The sequence below is a fragment of the Rhineura floridana genome, chromosome 3, assembly GCF_030035675.1.
Source record: "Rhineura floridana isolate rRhiFlo1 chromosome 3, rRhiFlo1.hap2, whole genome shotgun sequence".
In the NCBI taxonomy this organism is placed as follows: domain Eukaryota; kingdom Metazoa; phylum Chordata; class Lepidosauria; order Squamata; family Rhineuridae; genus Rhineura; species Rhineura floridana.
In genome coordinates, this window is record NC_084482.1 from 102863596 (window position 1) to 102891155 (window position 27560).

Sequence of the window (27560 nt, forward strand, 5' to 3'; positions counted from 1 at the left end):
TTTATTTTTAATGTTGTTTTAGACTACTTAGATGTGCAGCAGCCAAGGCCAGCAGCTTGTAGGCATTTTTCAAAGTAACTGAAATGTAATTGTAGTGATTACTTTGGAGGGAAAGTAAAGTAATCAGTTACTTTCAAAGCAATTGCAATTGTAACGGTAATTACTTTTTTGGGCCATGTAACTAACTTATTACTTTTTAAAAGTAATCTTCCTAGCTGTGGGAAGAATCTATACACAGGTGTGGAAACAAGATGAGAAATTGACCCATGAGTCTGCCAAATAATCTGCCTGTGATTCTGTGTATGATACCCCTGAATAGCTTTTTTATTTCTAAAATACACCAACAATTTCTCTGAATATGTATGTTAGAGAATTAGTAATCAATAAATTAGAGGCCTCTTGATTTAATGAATGCAACATAGTGATCTGAAATGGATTAGGCTTTGAAAACCCAAAGAGGATACACTGACCAAGAAATGCACAACGGTCTAAAAGCTTACGGTAATGTTACCACAGAGATAAACATAAGTGTGAAATATTGCACACAATATGAATGGTACTATGAAGGGCTCATTCATTTGGCTAAGTTCCATTTGTTCCCTTTGGAATATGTCCTATGATCATTGGGAAATATATGAGTGGTTTTCCTAAAATAACTGCCCTGAACCTTCCAGTGGTTCTGAAGCATCCCAAAATAGTTTGAATGTACAATTCCAATACATGAGGTAAATATATAAATATCTCTGTCAGTTGAGACACATCTTTTTAGTGTGAGTTATTGCCTTGTGGCACCACAAGAGCACTTATTTGAGCAAGAAAAATCAACATCTGAATTGAGTTTGCAAAGTTCTGCAATATAGAAAGCTTGCCAGTTTTGTGACATTTTAGTTGGTCCCAATGAAGGTATTGCCCAGCTCTGCATTTGCTCTAATACTGTATAGATAGTTTAAATTCTGATAGTTTTTTTATCTATGGTTAATAACCTTTATCTGCTTAACTATCACAGTAATAGCCACATTTTGCAGATCAGGAAATAAGGCTAAGAGATCAGAGACTGGCCCAAGGCAAGCCAATGAGATAATTGAGGTAATTCGAGGCTGCAAGTAAGGGTCCAGCAGGCCAAACTGCAACAGCCATTCTAGGTGATGTGTCAACACAAGATGCTGCTGGATCAGGTCAATGGCCCATCCAGTCCAGTATCCTGTTCTAACACTGGCCAACCAGATGCTCATGGGAAGCCCACAAGCAGGACCTGAGTGCAAGAGCACTCTCCCCTCCCCCAGGGTTTCCAGAAATGGGCATTCAGAAGCATACCTTACTGCCTCCAACTGCAGAGGCAGCGCATGGCCACTGTGGCTAGTTCCCATAGAAAGACTTATCCTCCTTTAATTTGTCTAATCCTCTTTTATAGGCATCTAAGTTGGTGGCCATCACTGCCTCTTGTGGGAGTGAATTCCGTAGTTTAACTATGTGTTGTGCGAAGGAATACTTTATTTTGTCTGTCCAGAATCTTCCAACATTCAGGTTTGTTGGATGTCCACGAGTGTCAGCATTATGAGGGAGAAACGCTTTTCTCTGTCTACTTTCTCCAATGCATCATTTTACACAGTTCTATCATGTTTCCTCTTACTTGCCTTTAATCTGAATTAAAAAGCCCTAAACGCTGCAACCGTTCCTCGGAGAGCAGTTGCTCTGTCCCCTTGATCATTTTGGTTGCCCTTTTCTGAACCTTGGTGGCAGATTACATTTTCCCAACCACAAAAGTTTGAGTGGTAGGAAAATGCAGTTGTCATCCCAACAGAAGCACGTATGTCTGGCTCTCCCACCACATGATTAATACTTGCACATGTATTGTACCGCCCATGTTGATAATCTGTAAAAGCCCTTAGCAAGCCGTGGTAAATCTTGAACCCAGAACTTTAGTTTTGAATAAGTTCATGGAAAAGTTATACTTCTGAAAAGGTACAGCTTTCTGAATTAAACCTCTGTGGGGAGCACTGGAGAAGGCAGAAGATTAACAAGTGACTGTGGTGTGTGATTAGGGATGTGCCAAGGGGAGTGAGGCTAATGCCTTGGGTGGGCTGGAATCGATCAGGTAGATGTCCCCTCCCCTCCGCTGCGTTTTCCCCCTTAGTGAAATAACTGCTCTTTTCTGAGAAGTCGGTGCCTGCCTGAAGCAGGCAGCGGTGGGTGTGGCCAGCTGGATGTTGGAGCTCCTCTTGCCTGCTGCTGCCGCTGCCGCCGCCACCACAGAAAACAGACAGGCAAGAGCAACAGCAACAAACACCCTTCCAGCAACGGAGTGAAGTGTATTGTTTGTGCATCACAAGGTCAAGTCGAGAACTACAGGAGGGCGGACCTGGCTCCTCTTCTTCCTGTGCAAACTGTGTAAAGTTCTTTCTCGATATGCTTTAAGGAAACCTTTTGTATCAGGGGAAAAGAGACCATTTGGAGTGATGGAAACAAATCGGCTCAGTGGGACAAAATGCGAAAAACAGGGCGGCGGGGCAGAATAGTACCGTTCAACCCCTGCCCTCAAATCTCTCCCTCCCCTTGGCACGGTTACTGAAAAAGAGCAAGTGCTTAGCGCCAGCGTGCTCCCGGCTAGAAGTGATCTGTAGAACTATTTGAATTAAAAATGACCCCCCCACTTGTCTCTCTCAATTTCCAATGCCGCTTTTCTCACCTCAGACGCAGCCGAATAACTTTTGGGACCCACAGGGTAACGATTCTGCTCTGATCTCAATTTGCCCCGCCACTTTGCCCCCCCCGCCACCTCTCGTGCACTTCTGGTTAATGCAAACCCCCAGTCCCTATGCGCGGTTTTCGCGATGAGGGTCTCTTCCTTCCCCTTGAAGGGTTTTTAAAAACATTTTTTTGATATCCCCCGCTCTCCGCCTTGCACCTCATCTGTTATTTGCAAGAAACGTCTTTTTGACGCAGGAAGAAATGGCAAATTTGAAGTACGTCATTAATATGGCGCCAAAAGATTTTGTTAAATATAAGCTTATTTTCTGTAAGGTTGCAGCAGCAGGCTAGTGTGTACGCCTGTGCATAGCTCCGAGGAGGTGAAAGCGGAGGGGGGGGGGAGAAAAGGGGGGGCGTGTGTCTATACGAGAAGGGGAGGAAGCGAAGAAAGTGTTGCAGCTCTGTGATCTGTGTGTGCGCTGCCGCCGCCGTTGTGTGCGCGCGAGGCTGAAGATCATTGCGAAAGTGACCTGATCAGGCTTGTAGAGACAGAGACAGAGAGAGGGAAAAAGGAGAGCGACTCAGTGTGTGCAACCCGACCCCTTTCCAGCTGCCCAGGGCACAAGAGAAAAGAGATGGGGACTCAGCGCATCGGAGGGAGGTGAAGGCGAGGGAGGGGTGGTGGGCGAACAGTGCGTCGGGGTGGGAGGCAACACATGCCGAACACAATCAGGGATGGGACCCACGTCTGCTGCTGCACCTGGACCTGCTGCTCGTCAGGAGAAAACAGCAAGCAAGAAAAGAAGAAATTGAGGGAAGGGGAGTGAGGGAAAGGGGAAGAAGGTGGGGTGAAATCGCCAGCATCATCCTATTTTATATACTCCTTTGAAGAAGTCTCTTCTTCGCCAGCAGGGGAAAAAGGAAAGAAAAAGGCAGTTGCAGAATTTCGGGCAATTGCAAAGAGATCCGAAAGAAGTCTGGATTTAAAAAAGAAACACGCACGCAGGGCTTTCTGGATTTTGCACAGAGCGGCCATCTCAGCTGGAAGCAATTCTTTGGAATTGATTTTTTAATTTTTTGTTTTTGCATCCATGGAGTTACTTTGTATCTACTCCTAAAAGAAGGGCATCATCTTCGGATCCTATAAGGGGGATGGTTTTCCCCCTGCGCAATGGTGCCGGATTAATCTTTGCAAAGGGAGATTCCATGAGCGGTTACGTTTTTAGAGCATCTCTCCCCACACCTCTCTTATAACCCGAGGGATAGTCTCAACTATTGGAGGACGCTCTTTCCCAGTCAAGGTAAAAAGGGTGGAGAATTGCTCCATTTCTTTGCAGCTTCTCTTGAATTCCCCCCCTCGCATTTGTTTTACTGCTCCCTGACTGTGCTGCCTGAAAAGGAGGAAGGGGGGGGGAGGAGAGCGTGCAGCGTTTTTAGACATTGATTGCGCATGTTGGTCAGTCATGTTTTAAAAGGGAGACGGTAGGAATGTAAACAACAACTTTTTAAAGGATCGGGAGCCTTGAGAAACGTTTCCTCGAATTAATGACTGCGGCAGAGCTAACCCCAAAAGGTCTCAAAGAAAGAGGGTGGGTAGGAGAGAGGACTAAGCACAGTTTACTGAGGTGGAAGGAGGAAGAAGACGATCGAGGGGGAAAAAGGGGGTCGAGAATATGGACCCAGAAGGGGGAGGGTGAAAAGTGCGTGGTGTGTGTGCTGTGTGGCATGTATAAGTGGGAGGAAAAGGGGATCGCGCGGCAATTAGGAGAGACACGAGTTTCATTTTTGTTGATACGCAGCACGTTTTAGAGCCTTTGCATGTCTTCAAGCTGGTGCACCCACATGATCGGCTCCTCTCACGTGCTGGGGTTGTGGGGTCCCTGCCAGCTCCTGCAACGGACACAAACAATGCGCCCAAGAGGCAGGCAGGGAAGAAGAAACGCCGGCCTTTACGAGGGTGGGAGAGCCCCACTGGGCTTGGAACGGCACAAGCTTTTCTGGGGGGCTGATGGCTTTTGCAGTCGCGCTGTAACACAGCGAGGGTGGGCGGCTGGCGGCGGCGGGCGAGAGTCACGCCGCTGGGGGGCATGGATTGATTTGGGAATGGAAATGTACAGGGAACGGCTGCAACTGAGCTGCGCGGTGGGGATAAGGACTGTAGGGGGCGTGGCTGTTGTTTACCTTCTCAAACTCTCCCGGCTCCCAACGGGCTCCTCCGGGGGCGTCTCATCTTCTCCTCCATCTCTGCTACTGAATGCCTCCCTCCCTCGGACTCCTCTTTCCACCCCTCCCGAGGAGTCCGCGTTCACACTGCCTTCTTCCCCGCCCTCCCGTACAGGCTTCGCACTTTGCCTTTGGTAGGCATTCCTTCTTAGAGAGACTCATCATCTTATCTCCGCCCTTCTTTCCTACTGGTGCAACCCCCCCCCCGGCTAGAATTGCTTCTCATACGGCCATTCCTTCCAGGCATATGGGGCGAGAGACAGACCGCAAGGGTTAAAACCGCTGGCAAGTGGCAGGTTCTGCCATGGAAGCCGGGCCCTCCCCCTCATTCCAGAAGAGTGTGGGGTGGCTGTGGCTTACATGATACTAAGGACAAGGCACCTTCACCGGTGAAACCTAAAGGCTCCTTCACCCTCTCTTTTTGTTCTTTGGTCTCTAGGGCCGAGTCCTGGGTCAGCTTAACCCTTATATCTTTCTTCATTCACACCTTCTTTTCTGCCACAGGTGCCACTTAGACTTTTCCCAAGTGCTGAACACGTTTCTGTCTTGTGTCTTTCCTCTCCTGACCAGTCATCTTTCCCAGTGGATGATCCTGAGGGCTGGCATTCTTAACCGGTGAGATAACCTTCAGGGTTATGGAGCCTTTGGCCAGGTGTTGTTGAACACCGACTCCCAGCATGGCCAGTGGTCGGCGATGATAGGAGTTGTAGTGCAACAACGGCCGGAGAGCACCAGGTTGGCTACTCGTATGCCTTCAGCCTCCTGAACTTTCATTATAGTAGGAAGTTATCTACTCAGTGAAGGACAGGAAAACAAACAAACCTTTAGGAAGCTGTAGGTTAATTTGGGTGCTGGAAGATGTTCTTAATCAACGTGAAATAAACAAATACATATCTCCCTCCACGTTCCTCTCAGCACTCATGTTTTCTTTCTTATATTTCTGAGGGGAATCAAATTAGGCCTGGTTCAGTAGTTTTCTTTTAAAGAGTATGCTCTACTGTATTTTAATACAAAAAAAATCCTTTATAGTTTATCGCTTAGTGACTCTGTTCCTTCTTCCATATGTTCTCTGTTCCTTTTCCAAACGCTTCGGCTTGACTTCCTTTTACATGTGATTTTTGTACTAGCTTCTGATTTTCACACCCCTACCCAAGATTGTTCCTTTCCCTCTTCTTTAATATCCTTTGATGCATTCTGCACTTTGCTGTTACCCAAGCACCCTCTGTGCCCCACTGGGATCTCCCTACGCTTCTGTCATGCTACCAGTCTCACATTTGGTTATATTCTTTCTGTTCTCTCGCCCCCTACCCCTTGCTGGTTTTGTATGTCATTGAGACATTCGTACTTTCTTTTGACATCTTTGCATTGCTTACTGGTACACTGCAGCTGTCTTCTCTGTTAGTCCCTGACAGTACTGTCAGCCCTCATAGATGTTCAAATGACCATCTTCGCTAGCATCAGTAAACCCCACAGCAACATGACCACACTCAGTCTGATCCTTTTTGTTTGCCACTTGTTGATATGCCGATGCCTCTCTCCTTTAGGACTATGAATACCTGGAATTACCATATTTCTCCAAGACTGCTTGGTGGATTTTGGGATATTGCCCAGAAACTCATGTGTAAACAGAAAATGCATGTTAGCTTCCGTGTTAACTGTTGGATAATCTGCTCCCCGGCATCCCAAGACAGTTGGTTTATCCCTGCCCCTTTCTCCCTCAGTCAACTGTTAAACCTCCTCTAGTAACATCATCCTATGTTACTCTTCTTTTATTGCTCTCTGTGAATGGTACTTGATGGTCCTTGCAATTTCCAAGTGTCTCCCTCATTTCGTTTTGCTTTCTCTCTCTTCATCTTCATCTTGAATAGAATACATATACGTAAAACAGTACATAAGAATACATAAAAACAAGCATCTTAATCTGTCCTTGCTTGTGTGTATGCATCTTTCTTAAAGGAAAAAAGCATAAAGGTTGATTTCTTTCAGAAGTTTTGGAAATTGTTGGGGCCTCCCAGCTATCTCCCTGGAATATAAATTAATCTTTTTATTCTCCATCTCTGAAACTTCTGAGCATACTTTTCTTACAAATCAAATGTCCGTCTTTGATGGTGCAGCTAACAGTGCTTTAATTTTAGGATCTTACATTAAATGTGAGTTTGGGAAGATGGAAATGCACCTGATGATCATACAAAGCAACTGAATTTCAGATACAGCTGCATAGATCGCTAGGTGCTATGAGCCTTATGCGCAGCAGCAGCTGTTTGCAAACAGGCAATTGATTATTCCTCCAACTGTCATTAAACACAATGCACTAATGTGGTAATTCTGTATTCAAAACAATATCAGAAAGACCTTTGCAAATGAGGCTTTGGATCCTGCTAGGGCAGCAGTTCACTTCCCTCATCTTCTCACAGGGGTTAAGCAGTCTTCGCCTTAAGAACTATACTTGACTTTTAAACATTTGATGGCCTCTGAAGTTTTGAGACTAAATGAAAAATAGTTTGTATAAAGGTCAGGTTTGCTCTTCTGTAAGAAAATTCAACCTGGGTTTTGACATTCAAGTCTGCTGCAACAGGGTAGGAAAGTAAACTTATCTCTTGTTTATAGAGGCTGATTGTATGTGAAATTTCCCTAAGGTACTTGCCACTGAGGCATACTTGGAATAAGTACAATTGTCTGCATTAAAGTGATCAAATGTTGAGAAGGAAAGGGATTTTAATGTTATATTGAAGAACGCATTTTGGCAGGGGCAGTTTTTATCATGCAGTGATGAAAAAAGCTACCCCTGCTGAAATTGCCTTGTCTATATAATTGAAAATATAGAAACCTTGGCTTCCTTTAACTCCACAGTTATAATACATAGTTATAAGATGGGGGATACTTGGCTCAACAATACTACATGCATGGAGGATATTGGGATTGTTGTTGATTGCAAGCTGAATATGAGCCAGTAGTGTGATGTTGCTGCAAAAAAGGCAAATGCTATTTTAGGCTGCATTAACAGAAGGATAGTTTCCAAATTGCATGAAGTATTGGTTCCCCTCTATTCAGCACTGGTTAGGCCTCATCTTGAGTGCCACGTCCAGTTTTGGACACCACACTTTAAGAAGGATGCAGACAAACTGGAACAGGTTCAGAGGAGAGCAACAAGGATGATCAGGGGACTGGAAACAAAGCCCTTTGAAGAGAGACAAAAGAACTGGGCATGTTTAGTCTTGAGAAGAGAAGACTGAGGGGAGATGTGATAGCACTTTTCAAGTACTTGAAAGGATACCGCATGGAGGAAAGCCAGGATCTCTCCTCAATCATCCCAGAGTGCAGGACATAGAATAATGGGCTCAAGTTGCAGGAAGCCAGATTTCAGCTGAACATCAGGAAAAACATCCTGTTAGAGCAGTATGTGATGCGTCCTTCCCTGGCTCTCCCTGTCAGGTTCCTACCTGCTCGTGGTTACTGCCTGTCTCTAGGCACCACCAGGGACTCCACCAGTCCGGACCGCTCTCTCTTATGATTTCTCTCCCCGCTCTAGCACAGATCTCAACAGATCCCCCTGCTAGGCAACCACCAGTAACGTCCCAATACTAGTATTCCCAGAGACTCTGAATACTGGTATTGTTATTCTCTTCACCGCTGCCACCATTTGTTACAGTTCCCCTTCAGCCTTGGTCATTACCTTACCCTCCCTTCTGGTCTGTGAAACCCCAGCCAAGGATCAGGCCTTTGGTAAACCAAATTAAGTATTTATTACAGATAACAAAGCTAACAAGATTAACAAGATTTCTTCTTAAGGCACATAAGCATATGGTTTTACTCAATACTAATCTGAACTCCACCTCCCTCCTGGCAAACAACTCTCTAAACCCCACCAAGCAATCCACTCTTTCTCTTCTCCCCCCCTGATTCCACAATTCACCACCTCACATTCACCCAGATTTACCTGTCATCCTTTCATTTATACTGTCAGCCATTTTAAACATTCAGCCAATCATCAAGCATTCTATTGCCCATTCACTCCCCCTCCTCTTTCACTACTTACCATGTATACTCTAAACAACCAGCACTTACCATATATACACTAATATATAGGAACATCACACAGTACAACACTGGAACCAATGACCTAGGGAGGTGGTGGGCTCTCCAGCACTGGAGGCCTTCAAGAGCCAGCTAGACAGCCACCTGCTGGGTATGCTTTAATTTGGATTTCTGCATTGAGCAAGGGAATGGCTCAGTGGCCTTATATACCCCTTCCAACTCTGCGATTCTATGATGATTCCTATCACCCTAGTCCACATAGGAGCTTAAAGTTGCTTTAACTTTTCTTCTATTACCTGGAGGCTAAAGCCTGGCTATGTTTACCCTGCCTTAACCTTCCTTGTATGAAGCTAACAGCGAGTAAAGAAAGTAGTAACCTGACAAGTCTGGTTGTGTGGATGGAGCCACAGGTACTCCTTTGGCAGTAACCCACACTTTTAATTAATCTTCTAATCTTTACATATAATTTGTGTTTTTAAAACAACAGAAACTGAAGTACTCTTGAAAATGGGAGATGGGAACAGTAGACTGAAATATAACTTAAGAACAGCAGTCAGATACATACGTGGCAGCTGCTTCTGATTTTTGTCTCGATGTTGACTAGTTTGGGACAACAGCGCACAATTATGGAGAACAGGAACTTTCTGCTAGGGTTACTACTTGTGAGCTAAATCTCTGTGGCTATGTGGCTCCAGGAATAGCTTCAGTTAAACATTGTAGACAGCAGAAGTTATTTTTCTCCCTTTGCTAGTAGTGCAGTAGCAACTGGCTTTGAAAGTTGGTTGCCAAATCATCTTTGCCAATTAATGTCGGACTCTAAAATCAGCATCTGGAGTATCCATAGTCCTTTTTTGGCTACCCACCATCTTTCAAGTATTCTATATAGAGTGGGGTATGCTTAATTGTTTTTATTGTTGTTTTTTATATGCTTAGACTAAGGGTGGGGAACCTTTTTCAGCCTAAGGGCCCCATTCCCTTCTGGACAGCCTTCTGAGGGCCACATGCCAGTGGTGGGTGGAGCCAGAGACAAAAGTGGGTGGAGCAACAAATGTAAATTTTTATCTTTGTACAGTAGACTTGTTTCTACACCCACTCACACCCCTTTCTGTTTTCCATCCAGACAAGTAAGAGACATTATCAGAGTTAGAGGACACATTGCAGCAAGGCAACAACACTTGGAGTGTGAAGCAGGGCCAGTGAGAGGTGTGGCCTGGAAGAGTTCTGAGGGCCAAATAGAGCGGCCTGGAGGGCCACAGCTGGCCTCTGAGCCTGAGGTTCCCTACTCCTGGCTAAGGCTGCAATCCAGTACATGTCTACTCAGAAGGAAGCTCCATTGGGTTCAATGGGACTTACTTCCAGGTAAGTGTGTTTTGGATTGCAGCCTTAGACATTACTATTTTGGTGATGCCCGTCTCTCCTCCCTGTATCTAGATTACTATGTTTTATTATCATTAGCTTGTCTGTTTAGGTCTCTGGATAACCAAAGGGTTAAATAAATGAAGAGAGCCAGGAAAGGAAAGTAGAATAGTAAATATGAGCAATCAAAAGTCCTCCTAGATATGGAAAAATGCAAAGCAGACAAAGTGAACAGGAGAGAGTTTTGTTTTAAATTTCAATAAGCTTAGAAGTTGCTCCGGGAACCAAGATAGTGAGCATGGCTAAAGGGGGGAAAAATCAACCCCAAAAAGTACATGCTGATCATAGCACGCAATGCTAGTTTAACTCCTCAATAAAAGCAAGCATGAGCCCCTTGATCTTGGCATGTCTGAATCCACAAGCTCTTCAACAGCTTTTTGCTAGGTGATTGCAGAGACAAAAATGTGAAGTAGCTTCACTGGATCCATCCAGCAGCTGCTCTCTGGATGCTAAAGACCAAGTGATTTCAGATGGAAGCTGTATGAGTCATGGGGTGGGAGACAGAGAGAAAATATGGGCTGTTCCGTTATCTCTGAAAATGGCCAAACAATTCCTCTCCTTCAAAATTATGTTTTCATCCTGATACTCTTTTACCTAATTAATTAAAATACTCATATGCTGTCCTTCAGACAACAAACTCTCTCAGGATGGCTTGTAAGATCATAGGAAAAAATCCAAAAGTGATTTTAAAAATGTAAAATACAGTGCTATAAAATAATACAGCAGAACACTGAAATGCAGACTGGCAAAAACCCAGCAGAGAGCAGCTAAAATCACCACATTAAAACTGGCTAGCTAACATGCTAGAAGACTTGGGCGAATAAAAATGTCTGTACTAGTACTGTGATCTGGTTTGGTAAGCCTCCCTGGGGAGGGCATTCAAAATGTGCAGCACCAGAGGTGAAAAGGCCCTCTCTCTAATTACTACCATTGTACCTTCAAAAGAATGAGGACTTGGAGAAAAACCTCAGATGACAAATGCCAGCTCTTGGGGAGGTTCATGCGGAAGGAGGCAGTCCTTCTGAAACCCAGGTCCCCAGCCATTTATGGGTTTAAAGATCAGCACCAGCACTTGTGACCAGAAACTGACAGGCAAGCTATAGTCATTTCAGCCATTAACTGTATTTTGAACTAACCTTTGTGAGAAGTTTATAAAGTTGCCCCACATACAGTGCAGTGCAGTAGTTTAAATTAGAGGTTACTGGAGCATGGATAACTGTGGTTAGGCCTGGAGGGACTGCAGTTGGTGATGGTGAAAAGTGCATAATGTGACAGAGGGCTTAATTGACAGCACTGGATAGATCAGCTCTCTCAAAACACAAACTTGATTCTTTAGGGGAGTGTAACTGCTCAGAATGGGGTGGATGCCACCTGTCCAGCAAGATAAATCACGTACCACCTCTGTCTTGTCATAATATAGCTTCAGTTTATTGGCCCTCATCTGGTCCACTATTGAGCCTTAACATTGGCCCAGTTAGGATGTGATACTAAACCATATGTGCATGAGCTGAATCAACCTTGGTTAGTTACACAAGCCAACTTCATAGCCAGTGTTTTGAAGTTGACTTGTTTAGAAACTAATCACAGTTTGTTTTTAACCACAGTCATCTGGTTCATATAGAAGGCAAAGCCAGGATTCTGTAACACAGACAAAATGCTAGCGAAGCCTTCTGGCCATGCAGGTGGAAGCGAGGAGAGTGGGGAGCTGCAGCTTGTGCACTTAGTGATAAACCACAGTTTATTGTGTGCAAAGCAGTGCCAGCCTTACCTGAATTTTATGGAAAGGAGAAACAGCTTGGTGGTGTTATCATACTTGCCCAATTCAGGTGTTCAAAATAATACGTGAGGGCACAAACTGTATAGGAGGTGGGTGGTAGTGGTATGTGGCTAGCCCTGTCCCCTCTATGTCTGATCTTCACATGCATGAATGGAGATACTAAACATGCTCAGGGTGTGCAGGGTTCCTGGTTGCAGGAAGGTTACTGAGCGCATTCAGCTGAATGCAGATCCAGATCTTCATGCTCAACAAGTGAAGGTCTCTAATGGGGATGTTGTCTGCAGAGCCTTGCTGCCCTCTTCCTGCGTTCAAATGGAGCACCCAAAGAAACCAACTGATAGCACCATAATCTTGATCTCTGGACAGTTTCTCAGCAACTGAAGTAGATGTTGAAACAGCATGCGAAACAAGATGCATCAATAGTGTAAAAACTGCAAGGCCAAGCAGTGATCTTCCATAATCACTTTTTACTCCTGTTTTTACAGATAGGTGTAGAAGACAGTGCCTCAAACCCCAACCCAGTTGTGGTTGTGTCTGATTCAGAGGAATGGCATGGTTGATGGTATCAAAGGCCACTGAGAGGTGTAGGAAAATTGGCAGGATCACAGTTTTCCTGTCCTTTTACTGGTGTAGGTGATCAAGACTGTTTCAGTGTCAAAACCAGGTGTGAAGCCAGATTTAGATATGTTGTAACTGGCAACAATTTACAAAAAGAAGAAGAGGCAGGAAGTAACTTTTCTCAAAGGACAACTCCCAAGTTTTGGATCCTTCTAAACAGGACTGTTAAGTGGGAAATGATTATAAGAGCACAATCCATACTTTCCACAGGTCAGTTTCCTGTATAGTTTCCAGATAATGCAACAGGGGTGTAGATAAGTGCAGAGCTTTAAATATTATGGGACTTTTCATTCGTTCCAAGTGCTCCTTTATTTGTTGCTGCCTCCTTACGTTAAAATGTGTAAGGAATTACATATTCAGATACATGTATATCTTATATTTTGGACAGTTGTGAGGGAAACTGGTTACTTTTTAGTGAAAGCTTTTACATCAGAAATGGGAAACCTATTCAGTACCTGGGCTTTGTTGCAAATGAATCTGGAGCTGGAGAGTGCAGTAATTTGCACATCCTTACTGTGGGATGCCCCACACATAACCAGTGGGAATGGTGCACTTATCATACTGTATGGTTATTCTGAAGTTGTTAATTTCAAATGTGAAGAAACAGTCCAATATTGATATGTAAACACAGGAAATGAAAAACAATTGCAACTTTTTGTTTGATTCCACGTTTCTGATTCTTTGGTGTTTTCTCAGTCGTATTTTCAAGCATGTTTCTCAGTGAGGACTAGAAACTAACTTAAAAATGAAAACCAGAATTCCCAGAATTCTTTTTTTAAAAAAACCCTCAGTATTCGGCACAAAAAAAATAGACTTTGCACATACAGCATGGGAGTGGGATGTTCACCTTTGCTTTTCTGTTATGGAACAGGAAAATCCCTCTCCCATGGGAGATATGCAAGGTAAGAATATATGGCCAGCTTGTGCATCATGCTTGATGGTATAGATAGATGCAAGAATTTCTCTTCGGATTACTCTCAGATCATTCAGAGAGAAATCTTAGAATAACTGGATATAAAAGTAATTTTGTTTTTATCTGCACTGTCTAATTTCTAAGTTATTTGGCATACAAGGGCTAGCTCCTTAGTTTAGATATAGAAGATAGTTGCATGGTTTTGGTTGGTCCACTCTCTTCCCTTCTCCACTTTGTTGTCTCCTCCAGTAGAGGGCCTGCTGCTCAGTTTGGAAACTGCTCTATGCTGCAATAAGACAAACAAAATTAAAAATTCTCAAAGAGAGAGGTGGAGTGGAAAACAATTGGGAAGGTCGGTATTTAGAAGGGGCAAAGAACACAGAGTGCAATCTGAACCATGTTTACTCAGAAGTAAATCCTGTTGAATTCTATGGGGTTTACTCCCAGATACGTGAGATTAGGACTGCAGTCTTAGGCACGGTTAGGATTGCATCCTAAGGGTTAAGCATCTTGATACTAACAAGGGCAAAGCACAACAAATAACAGGTACCAAGTCAATTCCATGCATTAAATAAAATATTTATGGAACCATTTAAATAAAATATTTAGTGAATCATATAGGTATTATAGAAGGAACGTTATTCATATTTCATTGACGCTTGGCTTATGTATCTCTTTTTGTTTCATGGTATTGTATGTCGTTCATAAGAATCCCAAAATGTACAGTATACTGTTAAAGCTCTTTTTTGGAAGGTCGCTTCTTTTCTCCCCCTTTCATAATGTGTCTCTTCTCTTTTGTTCGCCCACTAAAGGAAATATTAAGACTTCCAATTGTTCAGTGCGGATAACTGGAAAATGAAGAAGTTAGATTTGTTATTATTCCCCAACATCTGAAGTTTGAAAAATGCAGAGCGCAAGCTGAATGAAATGCTAGCTTGGTCACTGTGCCATGTTCATAAAAATGCACATGCACAAGAGTCACAACCCTTATATTTTAACCGTTTTAAAGGGCGGGAACAACAAAGCGCTATCAATAGTGCATGGCCGTGGTTGACTTTGCAGGAATCTGCACTATTTCAGCGTACCTATTCCCTGGAAGCCACATAATGCTGGTGATTCCAACCATTTTGCTGTAGACTAGACAACTGTAATTCCATATTGAGATGTACCCCCTTGTTTCTCTTTTTTATAGGAGATTTCTGTGGTGCAGGGGTGGCTAACCTATGTTCCTCCAGATGTTGCTGGACTACAATTCTCATCATTCCTGATCATTGGAAGGACACAGGCTAGCCACCCCTGCTCTTGTGCTCCCCATTCCTAGAAACTCTAGGAAACTCCCAAGTAGGTGAATCCTGATATATCCCTGATTCATGATGGATCTTGACAGTTTGGGGGCTGGTACATGGAAGAGCATTGCATATATATGTATGATATCTCATCTCATCTCATCTGCAATAAGAAAAATTAACCTCTAACACAGCGTTCACTTCTAGGATACAGTAAGTATAGCAGCAGGTGTCTAACACACATGCAGTGTATTGATTCAGGCTTTAGTGTAGGGATGGGGAACTTGTAGCCAGACTGCATTCCCCATCATCCTTGACCATTCCTCCTGCTGGCTGGGACTGATGGGAACTCGAGGCTAACAACATCTGGAGGGCACTGGTTCCTCACCCTTCCTTTGGTGAGACTTTCTCACTTACCATCCAAATCCCGGCAGTCAACAATAGCACAGTTTGAATCTCTGCTATAGAACTGTACCCCCCGCTCTTTAACTTTCCTTTTCACCAGTGACCATTTTGTTCTGACGTTTTCTCCTGTTCTGCTTTCTTTTCTTGATACTTCTGCCCTCTTCTCATTACTAGAGCAAGTGTCCACTGACTCTTGTTTAAATAGTCTTCCTCAAAATGATAAAGAATAACGTCCACCACTTGACAAATAATGTTTTTTTTCTTGATGTCACTCCAGCTTTTCCTACAAAACCAAAACCAAAAACTACTTTCTGAGTCAGACTATGTTTGTAATACAAAGTGGGAGCTATAACTAGAGCAAGGTTTGCCAACCTTTGGGGGCAGAAGGCATATTTAGAATTTTAAAGGTGCTGTGGGCACCAGTCAGAAAATGGATGCCTTGGGGTTTGTGATGGCATAGCACAAAATAGATGCAATGGCAGTGGTATCACACAAAATTGCTGCCATATCTAAATGAGCAGAAAGAGACAGGATCACGAAATGTTGCAGGCATGCCCCCCATCAGCCGCCCTGCCAGGCACCTATGTCAGCCACCACCATGTACAGTCATAGAGAGAAGCTTGTTATATCTCTCCTCTGTTTAGAACATGTGGGAGGGTGAGTGTCCAATCCAGGCACCCAATGACATGCAAGCATGTTCAAGGGACAAATGGCTCCAAACCTCACATTTACTTTGCTAGCTTCAGGTTTGAAGATGGGCTTGGAATGCTTTGAGCACATGCTGAGCTCTTATCATACACAAAAGCTCTAGAAATCTGAATTTGGCTGCTAGCCATTGGAATACCATAAGCATGGCTTCTTTGCTTTTTATTATGGAAAAGTAATTTTAATATACAAAGTAGGTTCTCCCCTCCCCCAGCTATATATCTCTTAAGAATTTTGTACTGTTTCCATGTGCATTATATGTAGGAATTCTGAATCCCCCACCTGATGAGGGAGACTGAGGGATGAGTGCTCTAGCTCCACCTCTCCATCACCCTCCACAAACTGGTAGGATAACTTCTGCAACAGGGAGCCTTTTCTACTTGTGAAGATTCCCTCAGTGATTTTCCAGACTTTTCAATTATGCAGGGAACCTACATGAGTAGAGCAGGCTTCATATGTCAGAAGTTAACCCTCCAACTTGTGAAGTGAGATGGGGACAGCTCTTTGTCTTCACTCATCCTCCTTGCATGAGGTGTTTAGAATTCCTAAACAAGACTGCTGTTGTCTTTCCAGATTCATGAGCCCTCTTGTCTGAACCACGAGGGAGGCTTGAGGTAGTATATGTGGGTCTGGGCTGCATCGCATCACAGTGCAGGTGAGTGCTCATATGATTGCAAAGGCTTTTAGCCTCAATTTCTTCTAGCATGCTACTTTTCTATATGCACAGATTTTATTTTTTGTATAGAGGAACATTCAGTCTATGATCCACTTGCAGTGTGAAGTGGTGCAGCCCAGATTTAGGGTTACAACCTAACTGAGTGGCTAGGCCTAGGCCTTGCATAGTTTTGATTCCCAAACTAGAGGGGAACATTTTATGGCAGTGGGCAAAGAGAATCTAAATATCGGAGGAGAATGAGAACCTGAGGGTCAGTATAGTAGTATCTAAGAAAAATATTAGCTGCATTTTCTAGAAACTACTGAACAGTTAACAGAAAAATTAAGATGCAATGAACTGTAACAACTGAAGTGTCTGAAAACTGATTCCTAGAGGAGAATTACTGATTCAGAAAGAAGATTCCTAATGTGCCACCGGGGGTGCTGTTTTCTTTTTTTAATTCAGGTATGTAGGAAGAACAAACAAGAAAGTGGTTTCTTTCAGCTTTGCCACAACTTGAGAAAACACAGAATTCAGTGTGCATTTTCCTTGACCACCATAGCACAAGAAGTCACTAGAGATGGGAATATACGAGCTGAAGAACAGCCCGTTAGGCAATGCATTCCAAAGGCAGATTATTACATGACCAAACAATTTTTCCTTTTCTGTAATTTGCTTTCCTAAGAAGGTATGTTTAAACAAATTAGTGATATTAAAGATAAAGATACCATTCAGATGTTGGAGTGATTTAGGAATTTGCACATTAGGGTTGCTGTATAATTTCCCCTTTCATGTTAAAAAGTGCCACTCTGGGAGAGACTTACCTCCCAGTGAAAAGTACTTTAGATTTTATTAGCATCTCATTTTATTCAACTTCCTAGTGACCTGCCACAGGGGGAAGACTCAGAAGTTGCCTCCTGCAGTTAGCATTGTCAGCTTAAAGTGTACATGTTTTTTAAAATAAGCACTTTGAGGCTTTGTGGATTCTTAATACTGCTGCAGTGCTTATTTCTACACCAGGTAGGCCAACTGGTTGAGCTGTGGGGAACATTTCATGCAGAGGTATGCTAGTATAGAATTTTTTGTATTTTATGCCAAATCGATGCAATATATGTCATGCAAAATAATACTGTGTCTTCTGAAAAGTTGTAGTGCTTATGATACGCTTCTGGGGGACAAGGCTGCTAGGATGGTATGTATGACTTACTTATGCATGTGTATCCTTATCACACTTTTTAAAATAAGCATACATAAAAATATAAGTAGAAGATAGGTCTGTCAGTGGTTTTTAACAATTAAAGTTAAGTGGACTGTCTCCTTGCTGGGGCCACACAACAAGCAATGTCCATTACTCGTATACTTTGCTATGGGCCTCCAAAGGTACGAAGCAAGGAAATTCTTATGTTCTTAAGTGAACGTTTTCAGATAAAATGAGGAAACTGGCTATTGTAGGTCTGCATTTTCTCTGTCTGAGAGAATGACATAGCTTACATGTAGAGCAGAACCAAGAATGCAGAGAATGTCATTTCCCCTGCTGGATGGGGCAACCTAGTAATCTAATCAGCAGGTTGTGGTTATTTAGAGACTCTGGAACCACATATAACATTCAAAACTGGAGACGATTGACTCAGCCATTCTTCCAAGTGAAACGGTGAGGGCACAATACAGCTTGCTGTTAGGAGGCTCTTTGAAGAAAACCTTTGAAAGAACAATCATCCTTCATTTCTTTTGGAAAGCGTGTATTGTAGAGGAAGAGCTCTCAGCCCACATTCCTACAGTGCCTAATGACATTGCCTACCAGTGGTCCTCTTTGTACGTAGGGTAAAATTACTGCCAACACTGGGACTTCCCTTGTCATCACTAAGCGTGGTGCCTGTGCCATGCAAGCATCACTGCTCCACACTGTTTCTGCCCCATAGTGTGTCATCCTGTGATTGAACAAACCTTGAACAGTGCCCATGGTTCAGTAAACATAAAAGGCAAACATAGTTGTCAATCTGTTGCACATAGATTTCAAAGAGTACAGTGGGACTGTGTTGTAAAAACATTCTTAGATGCTTAATCATCTTTGGCATCTTTAGTTAGTAGATCTGCTGAAGAAGATTCTTGCCTAGGAAAACTCACGATAAATGTGTTAGCCATTAAAGTTCCACAATATTTAGTTGCTTTTTGCTTCAGCAGACTAACACGGCCATTCTTCTTGAATATTTTCCTTTAGCAATGAACTCACTAGGTGGCATTAGGCAAGACACTATCATTCAGCCTCAGAGACCCCCATTTGCACTATGGGGATAATAATACTGACCTTCCTTACAGGGTTGTTGTATGCCAAGGGAATGTATGTGGGGTACCTTGAGCACTAAATATATAAATGCTCAGCATTATGATGTGATTATTTACAACCTAAAAGGGCTTCATCATAATATCACACGTTATACAAGTATGACAGAATGATTGCTTCTCAGCTTGGTGCCAAGGGAGCGGAGGCAGGTTTTGGTAGCATCATTTTATAAGTGAGAAAATGACGTATAACATAGAAAAAGCCTGGTGAGCTCTGCCAGGTCACTTATTCACTCCCCGATTCACTCTTATGCTGGCACCAGGACTCTGGAGTGCAGTGCATACTCGTGTAGGTCCTCTGAATGGCACAAGAAACTGTGCCACAGCTGGTCACAAGATTAGGTAGTTAAATCCTTGGTGTCAGTTGATGGAACTTAACTCAGTAGAATTTTCTAGATCTGACTCTCACTTTCAACTAGATTTTTTTCCTCCTTTATGGAATGGCATTAAGTATGACTCACAGCATTAATTATGACCCACAGGTGTTATATTCCAGGAGACAAATCTTAAGGCCTCAAACAAATCTTTCTCCATCCTTTCTTCATTCCAAACAGCAAGGAGCGGCTCTTGTTACTGTTTTGTTGTTGTTGTTTTTTTAAACCCTGACCTGGTCAGCAAAACCCCACTAGGAAGATGCTCAGTTGGAATTTCAGTTTCATAAACTGTCTTCAAATCCATCTGCAGCATCTTTTTCTCTCTCTGAAATCTAATGGCCCTGAAGTGCAAGGCTGGTTTAATAACATCTGTTCCCTCTGAATTACTGGAGAAAAGTATTGATATAGCCATATTGTCAAGAAGTAATTTTAATCATGTTTTGACAGGGCAATTCTTTACCACAGTGTTGTCAGTAAAAATGTTTATGTTACTTTGCTGTTGTTATCCTTCATAGCGGTATGGTAAAACATTGCACATGTGCTGGAAATGGAGGCAGTGCTTAGGATTTTATGATTTAGTATTTATGGGAATTCCTTTGCGGATTGTCATCTTCTCCAAAGGATAATAGCATCCTGTGGTCTTGTCATTGAGTGCAATTTTCTCCTAATAGCTCTTGTGATTAAACCACAAACAAGACTATTTTCCACAGTTTTGTTCTTTCTTCTGTCAATCCGAGGGGGGGGGGAAGTGTGTGTGTGCTGTCTAGGAAAAAAGCATGTGTGTGCGTGTTTGTGTGCTATCTGGTAACTGGTATCTTAGAGAACCCCAGGCCAGTAGGTTAAGGTGTCCTATGATGACTTGTGAGATAATTTTGTATATGGGGATAAAATACATGTATGCTGCTTTAGTTACAAAGAAACCAAGTGTGTTTTTGAAAATGCACAGAGAAGAGGCAGAAGAAGACAAGGCCTTTGCTCTTAGAGGTTGTGTATGTATGTGGCTTTAAATTCCCTGTTGCAGTGGGGAAAGAGCCATGGCTGCTTCTGCCTGTTCCTCCCCTAGTCTTGGCATTCCCTTTTCCCCTCCTCCTCCTGCTCTGGAGAGCAGGACTCCAGCTGTGCTACCTGGCAGGTGGCAGAGGGGGAGGAGGAAGGTGAGCAACAGGAGGAGGAGGTGACGGAGGAGGCAGGAGTCTCACAGCTGCTGCTTTTCCTGCTGTCAGGGAATCTAAAGCTTCTTGCACATTCTCCAGGTTGCATACTGGCAACTGTGTGTTTTAAAAGGAACAGATGTATTTGAAATACATGTCTCATGAGAAACAACTTTGTGTTTTACCATTTTAGTTCAGAGCTATGTAAAGTAAAGATGGGCATAAAAACGTATGCGCAGTTTTGCTGAGACAACATATGAAATGATCACTCACTTGGTGCCTTGATTTTAAGTATTTTGCTTTGAATCTTTTGTCAACAAATCCAAAATTCATTTTGTAACTGTTTATGCTGGTAATAAAGATTCAGCTTTGAATCTTGTGGCTCTGGGAGCAACTGTTCTGATAAAGAAATACATATAGTGAGGGGCAATGAACACTGCATTCTGTACACCCATCTATGCCTGGTATCACCAGCATGGTGTCCATGGGTGCAATAATGTCCTTAAGGTCATCTCCAGTGCCTGTGAGGGCTCTGGAGCCTCTCCTCGCTCACTGCCCCTTGGTCATGAGGTGGTGAGGATGGTTACCTTTTTCTCCCTTGAGAAGCTCAAAGAGCTGAAGAAGAAAATTGAAAGAATGACAGTGTTTCCCATTTCCTCTTTGCAGCTCTTTATGCTTTACAAGGTTCGGATTAATTCTACTGGATCCAACTTTTACCCAGATTGCTTGGAAAAGCATTGTGTGTATATGCATGTGCACGCCTTCATTCAGGAACGTGTAAGTGAAGAGACCAGAGAATGACACCCACAGGACTTGCTCAAAAATCTAAATATGCCCACAGGTGCGCAAGGGTTAGTGACCCTGATTTATGCGATCCAGACTGGATATAGTGAATTTGTTGCCAGATAGCAACAGGGTATAAGGTAAGAGAAGGTGTAGCAAGGATGGATGGGCTCATTTGTGTTGCACAGTATACCACTGTAGTTTTATCCAACACAGTTTGCTGTGAGCACACCATCACCGCTATGTGTTTCTATATAACTTGTATGTGAGTCTTTGCTGCCCTTGACATTATTCCACTCTCAATATCTCAGTCACTTGGATCAGTGGAAAGTAGGAGAAGGCACTTTGAATTAGCCAGTGACACTGCTCTAAATAAATAAGAATAAGAGTCCCGGCTGCCAATCCTAGAAATAAATTGGATCATGTCTGTGCTGCATGGTGCTATGGTCTGAAGGCACATGAGGCCAGCACCCTCCTGAAGCTAAGCGGAGTCAGGTCTGGTCAGTGCCTGGATGGGAGACCGCCTGAGAACCATATGTAAGCTGCCTTGGGTTTCTATCATGAAAAGAAAGGTGGGGTATAAATGTAATAAAAAAATAAATATATATATATAGTGTAAGGCAATCTGATTTCAGTGCACATGTGACCCATGGGCTATGCACAGATGTGATTCACCTATCTGCACCATAGCATGGAGATTATTGATGTAGATGCAATAGGTTGATATGCAACAGGCATCTGGTATATTTCTTCCTCTTGGGAATCATTTATTTTTGCAAACAACAATATTCACACAAGCATACAAACAGCGTGAGAGGGACTCGTAGGCTTTTTTAGTGTTAGATGTAAAAACACCCTTAATGCCACTTATGGTGAGCTCTGACCAGAGATACTTGCACATGTCCCCACTGTGCATGTACCAATGGAAACAGCAGAAGTTATTGATGCAACACAAGTGGTGTTTTGAATGTTTGAAAGCCAGTTAGAGTTTTGCTACATGGACATGATGAACTGAAGTAAAATTAGCTTCTTCACAACAATTATGATAGTGCTTTTGTTGAAAAACTGTGTATCAGCAATATAAATCGGGTGGGGAACTTGATCTGGATGGTGGCCCAGATTCTTATTTTCCCACTCTACGGAGTTTGACTGTTGGGCAGGGCCACTCATGTGTCACTCACCTGACGTCAGGTGACCTGTTTTTTCATAGAGTTCTACAAGGCTGTTTCTGGAAGCCCCGACAATCCGCTGATCATTTGGGCTTGCCAGGCAAAACCATTTGCTGATAATACTTTTAAAAACCCATTTGCTGATTGTTTTATTTATATATATATTTGTGTGTGTGTGTGAGTGAGTGAGAGAGAGAGAGAGAGTAAATAGAAACAGCTCCTTTCTTGAAATATCAGCAAATGGTTTTACGTAAGTACCAAATTGTGTAGTTTCAGCATCAGTCCTTTCTTACTGTATACATAAGTCACTAGCTAAGTGGTGGGCAGTTGAAATCCCAGCCTCAAACTGCATACAGCAGGGGGGGGGAGCTGTGGCCCTCCAGATATTGATGGATTTTCAGCTCCCATCAGATCCAGCCAGCATGACCAAAGGTCAGGAATGATGGGAGTTGTAGTCCAGCAGCATGTAGAGGACTATAGGTGCAAATCCATGGCATGTAGGCTACTCCATTTATTAAGACATTTTTGTGAAGAGCTTGCCACATCGATTTCACAGAATAAAGAAAAACACTCTAAAAATAGCTGTATATAAATAGATTCATGCATATTGAGGCAGATGACACAATTATTATGCAACAGGTGGCTAACCTTTGATCTCTAGTTGTTATGGAACTACACCTCCCATCATCCCTGATTAGTGGCCATGCTGGCTGGGACTGATGGGAGTCACACAGTTCAACAGCATTGTGAGAGCCACAGATTAGTTATCCCTGTTTTACAGAATGCAACATGTAATTGATACAGTTGTAAAGACTTGTAAAATGGAATCGAACTGAACAGCCAATTTCTTATTACAATATATACAGTCACAAAAGCTCAATAGGAGGTTAGTTTGCAGTTAGTATACAGAAAACTTAATAATGAGCATAAATTTCCGGTGAGTCTCACAACCACCCACTGTAAAAAAAGAATTTCTAATAAGAATTGACTTCACTCTTGTGTGATAGTCCTAAAATCTTTATGAAAATCCACTGAATTTGTTGTTACTGGCTTGGTGAAATCTGCATGGCAAACATTTACATAGCAGTGGGTTGTTGCATTGAGCAGCCACCATGTGGTTTAGATTTCAGATCATTGCCATGCGGCTATTTACTTGCCCAAGACCACATCTCCCCTCCCTGCTGTATCACAATCTCCAGAGATTCTTTCATCCTTAAGCAGAAGTCCTACAAAGTGAAACCATTTGAAATCAAGTCAAAGTCCCATGCTGTTGTTGGTTGTGGCCTTGGATGGTTTCCGAAGGGGTTTTCCCAAACCTTAATTTACTGGTTTGCACCATTGGATAGAAGTTAGTGTAGTAACACTTGGTTCCCTGTTTACATGCAGGGTATTTGAATTCTCCATGCTGTAGCGATGGAGATTGCTTTGTATTTATTATGGAATTGTTTTTGGATGTTATGGTTCCTATGCATGCTGCATAATTAAAAATAAAATACATACTGGTGGCAGGTTTAGAATGGAATTGTTACTGCACCTTAAACTGCTGTGATTCAGTGATGTTCTTTTTCACTCTTTAAGCCCCTTGGTAATTCTCTGTCATTAGGCTAAGTATTCAGTGGTATGGTGGGTTAATGCGATGTGTGGATATCCTGAGATAACAGTGATTTGGTGCCATAATGAGTTTCCTGAACAGTAAGTGTAATGTTCAATTTTTTTTGTTACAGATGGAAGAGAAACGGCGAAAGTACTCGATCAGCAGTGATAACTCAGACACCACTGACAGTAAGACCTTTAATTCAAGGCTTTGAACAAGATAACTAAACGATTCACCTCCAGCAGGGAAAGCATTTGAATAATTACCTTGGAGACAGCCAGGGAAGGCTACATTTTACTGTGTAGTTCCTGAACGATAAATTGTACTCGGGGATTGCTTTTCAAAATATGCTACAAGCAGTTAATATCCACTTGCATATCTGTTGGTGGGTGCCTTTTGTCTGATCTAAGTGTCCTCCTCCTCCTGTGAATAGTGTGGGCAAGAGGAAGCCATAACATAGAAAACTTTGACCCAGATAAAACCCTTATTAGATAGTATATTGGAAATTGTCTTCTCTTGTGAGAGCATACTCAAGGGATGCTCGGCTTCAGAAGGGAGCAAGCTGTTTGAAATGAACTTCAAAACTAACGTGGACTTTGGCTGGACTGAAAGGTGTCCGATGACTATATTACAGGAACAAAAAAGGGGAGGAAGGCACCAGAAACAGGCAAAGCCTCAAACCTGTGCTCAGAAATACATGTTTTTAACTGAAAGATGCAACATGACCAACATGTTGACATACACCTTTCTTTTTCAATTATTATTTCCAAGCATCATTTTGAGGTTTTGAATGTTTTTTTCTTCTGGTTTCTTACATTATACAGGTACCATATGGAACCCTTTCTGACTCAATTTTCCATCATTAAAATGTCTGGTTTGGGCTCTTAACAAGCCAAGGGCAGAACTATTAGAATAAAAACAAATCCCATGAGGTTGACTGGGTAAATTGTAGTTTGGGACCTGCAACATGAACACAGCTTATTTTAGTTTGCAAGCACTGTGGAATCTTGTCAGCAACTCCCCACTCTTAGTTACCTTTAAACAAGCTACATGATGTGGCATTTAAAACCGTGTGACAATATACAGCCACTGTCTCTTCTTGGAAAAGGAAGGTCATGGTTGTGTGTACAGTTACTCTGCAGGAGAGCATTTGTCAACAGTTTAAACATCACCTGCTGCATGAATACCAAAGTCCAACTGAGATAAGGCTGTGCAGTTTAATATTGCAATTAACAGTGTTTTAACCCCTCAAGAGCCCTGAAGCAATACAGAAAAGTTTTGAGAACTTTATTTCTTGGGGTTAATTGTAAGAGATGATACAAAAGTCTTGTTCAGCAACTTGGCAGGGTTATTTTGTAAGGAGGCAAGTCCATCCCTTGGGCAGCCTGGTGCTGAGAGAGGGGCTATTATCTCAGTGGCAGAGCACATCTCAGCAGGCAGAAGGTTGAATCCCTGGCATCTCCAGTTGAATGTGTCTCCAGCAGCAGCACTACCTGACACTTTTGAGCAGCCTTCCCGCTGGTGCTCTCTACATGTTGTTGGACTCCCAGCAGCCCCAGCCAGCATTTCAGATGGTCAGAGAAGACAGGAGTTGTGCTGGTCTTTGACCGTAATAAAGAATGATTTGATTTGATGGGAGTTGTAGTCCAAAACATCTGGAGGGCACCAGGTTGAGGAAGACTGATTTAGACAGCTGCTGCTAACAGCACGGGCAGTGCCGGTCTAGATGGTCTGACTCAATAGGAAGCAGCTTCATATGTTTACAAGCCTTATTGTCACAGATTATATTCACCCAAATATGCTTTGCCTCCTGGGTTGGTAATTTGACACCAGATGATGCCTCTCAAGGGGGCAAATATGTCCTAGTGATTTCTAGTTGCTGCCTGAAATACCAGATGGAGTTTAGGATTTCTTCCAAATTCTACTTTTTAATACAGAGGTGTACGCACCTAGGACTTGTCACATGCAAATACAAAATGAGAAGAACAGCACATTATTACCTTCTTACATTATGTATTTCAGAATAGAGAGCCCAAAAGCTATATGCAAAGCACAGAACTATAATCTTCTACACTGTTCATCAGCTCGTGTAAGAGTAGCAATATAATGCAAAAACTGCCTTGTCCTGAGATTTGATGGTAGGATTCATCATACAGATACTCTCAGAAAAATATCCAAAATAGCATCACACACATGTAGGCCTCAGCATGGCCTATATAGCACTACTTTGATGGCTTTTTACCCCTTGAAGACAATGTATGTGCATCTTTACAAATACAGGCATGCTGGCAATGAGGTCATCTACCTATTCATATTTATAAGCCTCAGACTCAAGGGGGAGTTGGCATTTGGGAAGGAAAGTCTCCTTTCCTGACTCCCGGAATAAAACAGCTTCTTCTGAGCTGAGAAAACAAAAAGAAACCAGTGGCAGCATAGCATTCTGTGTCATGATTTAATTGAAACAAGTCATCATCATCATCATCTGTTTATTTGCGTGCCACTTTTCCACAAAATTATGCCCAAAGCGGCTCACAATATGCCATATGAAAAATAACTCAAAACATAGTCAAGCAACAAGCACCATTTTAGCCTGTAGTACCCATGCTGCATGGAGAGCCTTTTAAAAACTGTAGAGGCATGACCTCTAGCACTGGAGAGATCAGAGCAGAGCCTCAGCTAAAACGTTTCGCTTCTGTGGCCTTCTGCTAAATAGCAAAACCACATAACAATACCCTAAGCTAGCATCTTAAATTAGATCAGAAAAGACTGACACAATTATCAAGAGTTTGTAATCCTTGAATGACTGTAATCTATGAAATCCACTTATTCCATGACTACTTTCATAGGTACTTGGCACCTCTTGTGAAGTACATTCAATGACCAATGAAATTAAGGCTTGTTGATGGTACTTGAGATCCTACAAGGGCTCTTACCAGGCTACTTCATTGCAGACCTCACATTTTCTACCACGTCTAAAAACTCATTGTTGTCACTTAGTAAAGCGTCTGAGTGGAGTCTTGCTAGAGACTCACCCTTTATGACTATTAGGGGCCTAGGAAGCCGCCTTAAACTAAGTCAGACCATTACTCCATCTAGCTAAGTATTGTGTATAGTGACTGGCAGTGGCTTTCCAGAGCTTCAGACAGTCTTGCCTAGCCCTAACTGGAGATGATGAACCTGGGACCTTCTGCTGTACCACTGAGCTGGGCCCCCTCCTCATTGTTCATGGCAACCCTTGTTTTTATGGCCCCTTTGGTATTTATGTCAACACACATTTAACCTCTTCACTGTAAACAGTGTTGGATGTGTTGTTCTCCACAGCCCTAAACAGACGTCGTATAGCAAGGCCACTGTAAATAGGAAAAGGATTTTTTTTAAGTAACCATAAAGCCAGCTTTATTTTGAGCATTTTATTAGTACTTTCCTGT

General features: G+C 42.7%; 1 protein-coding gene across 10 annotated transcripts in view; it reads left to right on the forward strand.

Moving 5' to 3' along the window:
- Positions 1-2247: 2247 nt before the first annotated feature.
- The window catches only part of JADE2 (jade family PHD finger 2), a 220966-nt gene continuing 195653 nt past the window's right edge, over positions 2248-27560 (forward strand). The window contains exons 1-5 of one of the 10 annotated variants that reach the window (XM_061617116.1): positions 3111-3989; positions 16640-16721; positions 17868-17913; positions 21253-21363; positions 24263-24320. In XM_061617116.1, coding sequence (XP_061473100.1) covers positions 17911-17913; positions 21253-21363; positions 24263-24320 — 172 coding nt within the window. In that variant the 5' untranslated portion in view covers positions 3111-3989; positions 16640-16721; positions 17868-17910. Of the gene's footprint in view, positions 2389-3110; positions 3990-4119; positions 4278-16639; positions 16722-16759; positions 17187-17387; positions 17410-17867; positions 17914-21252; positions 21364-21485; positions 21510-24262; positions 24321-27560 lie in introns of those variants that run through there. The other 9 variants (XM_061617117.1, XM_061617118.1, XM_061617120.1 and 6 more) reach the window with 9 other exon arrangements.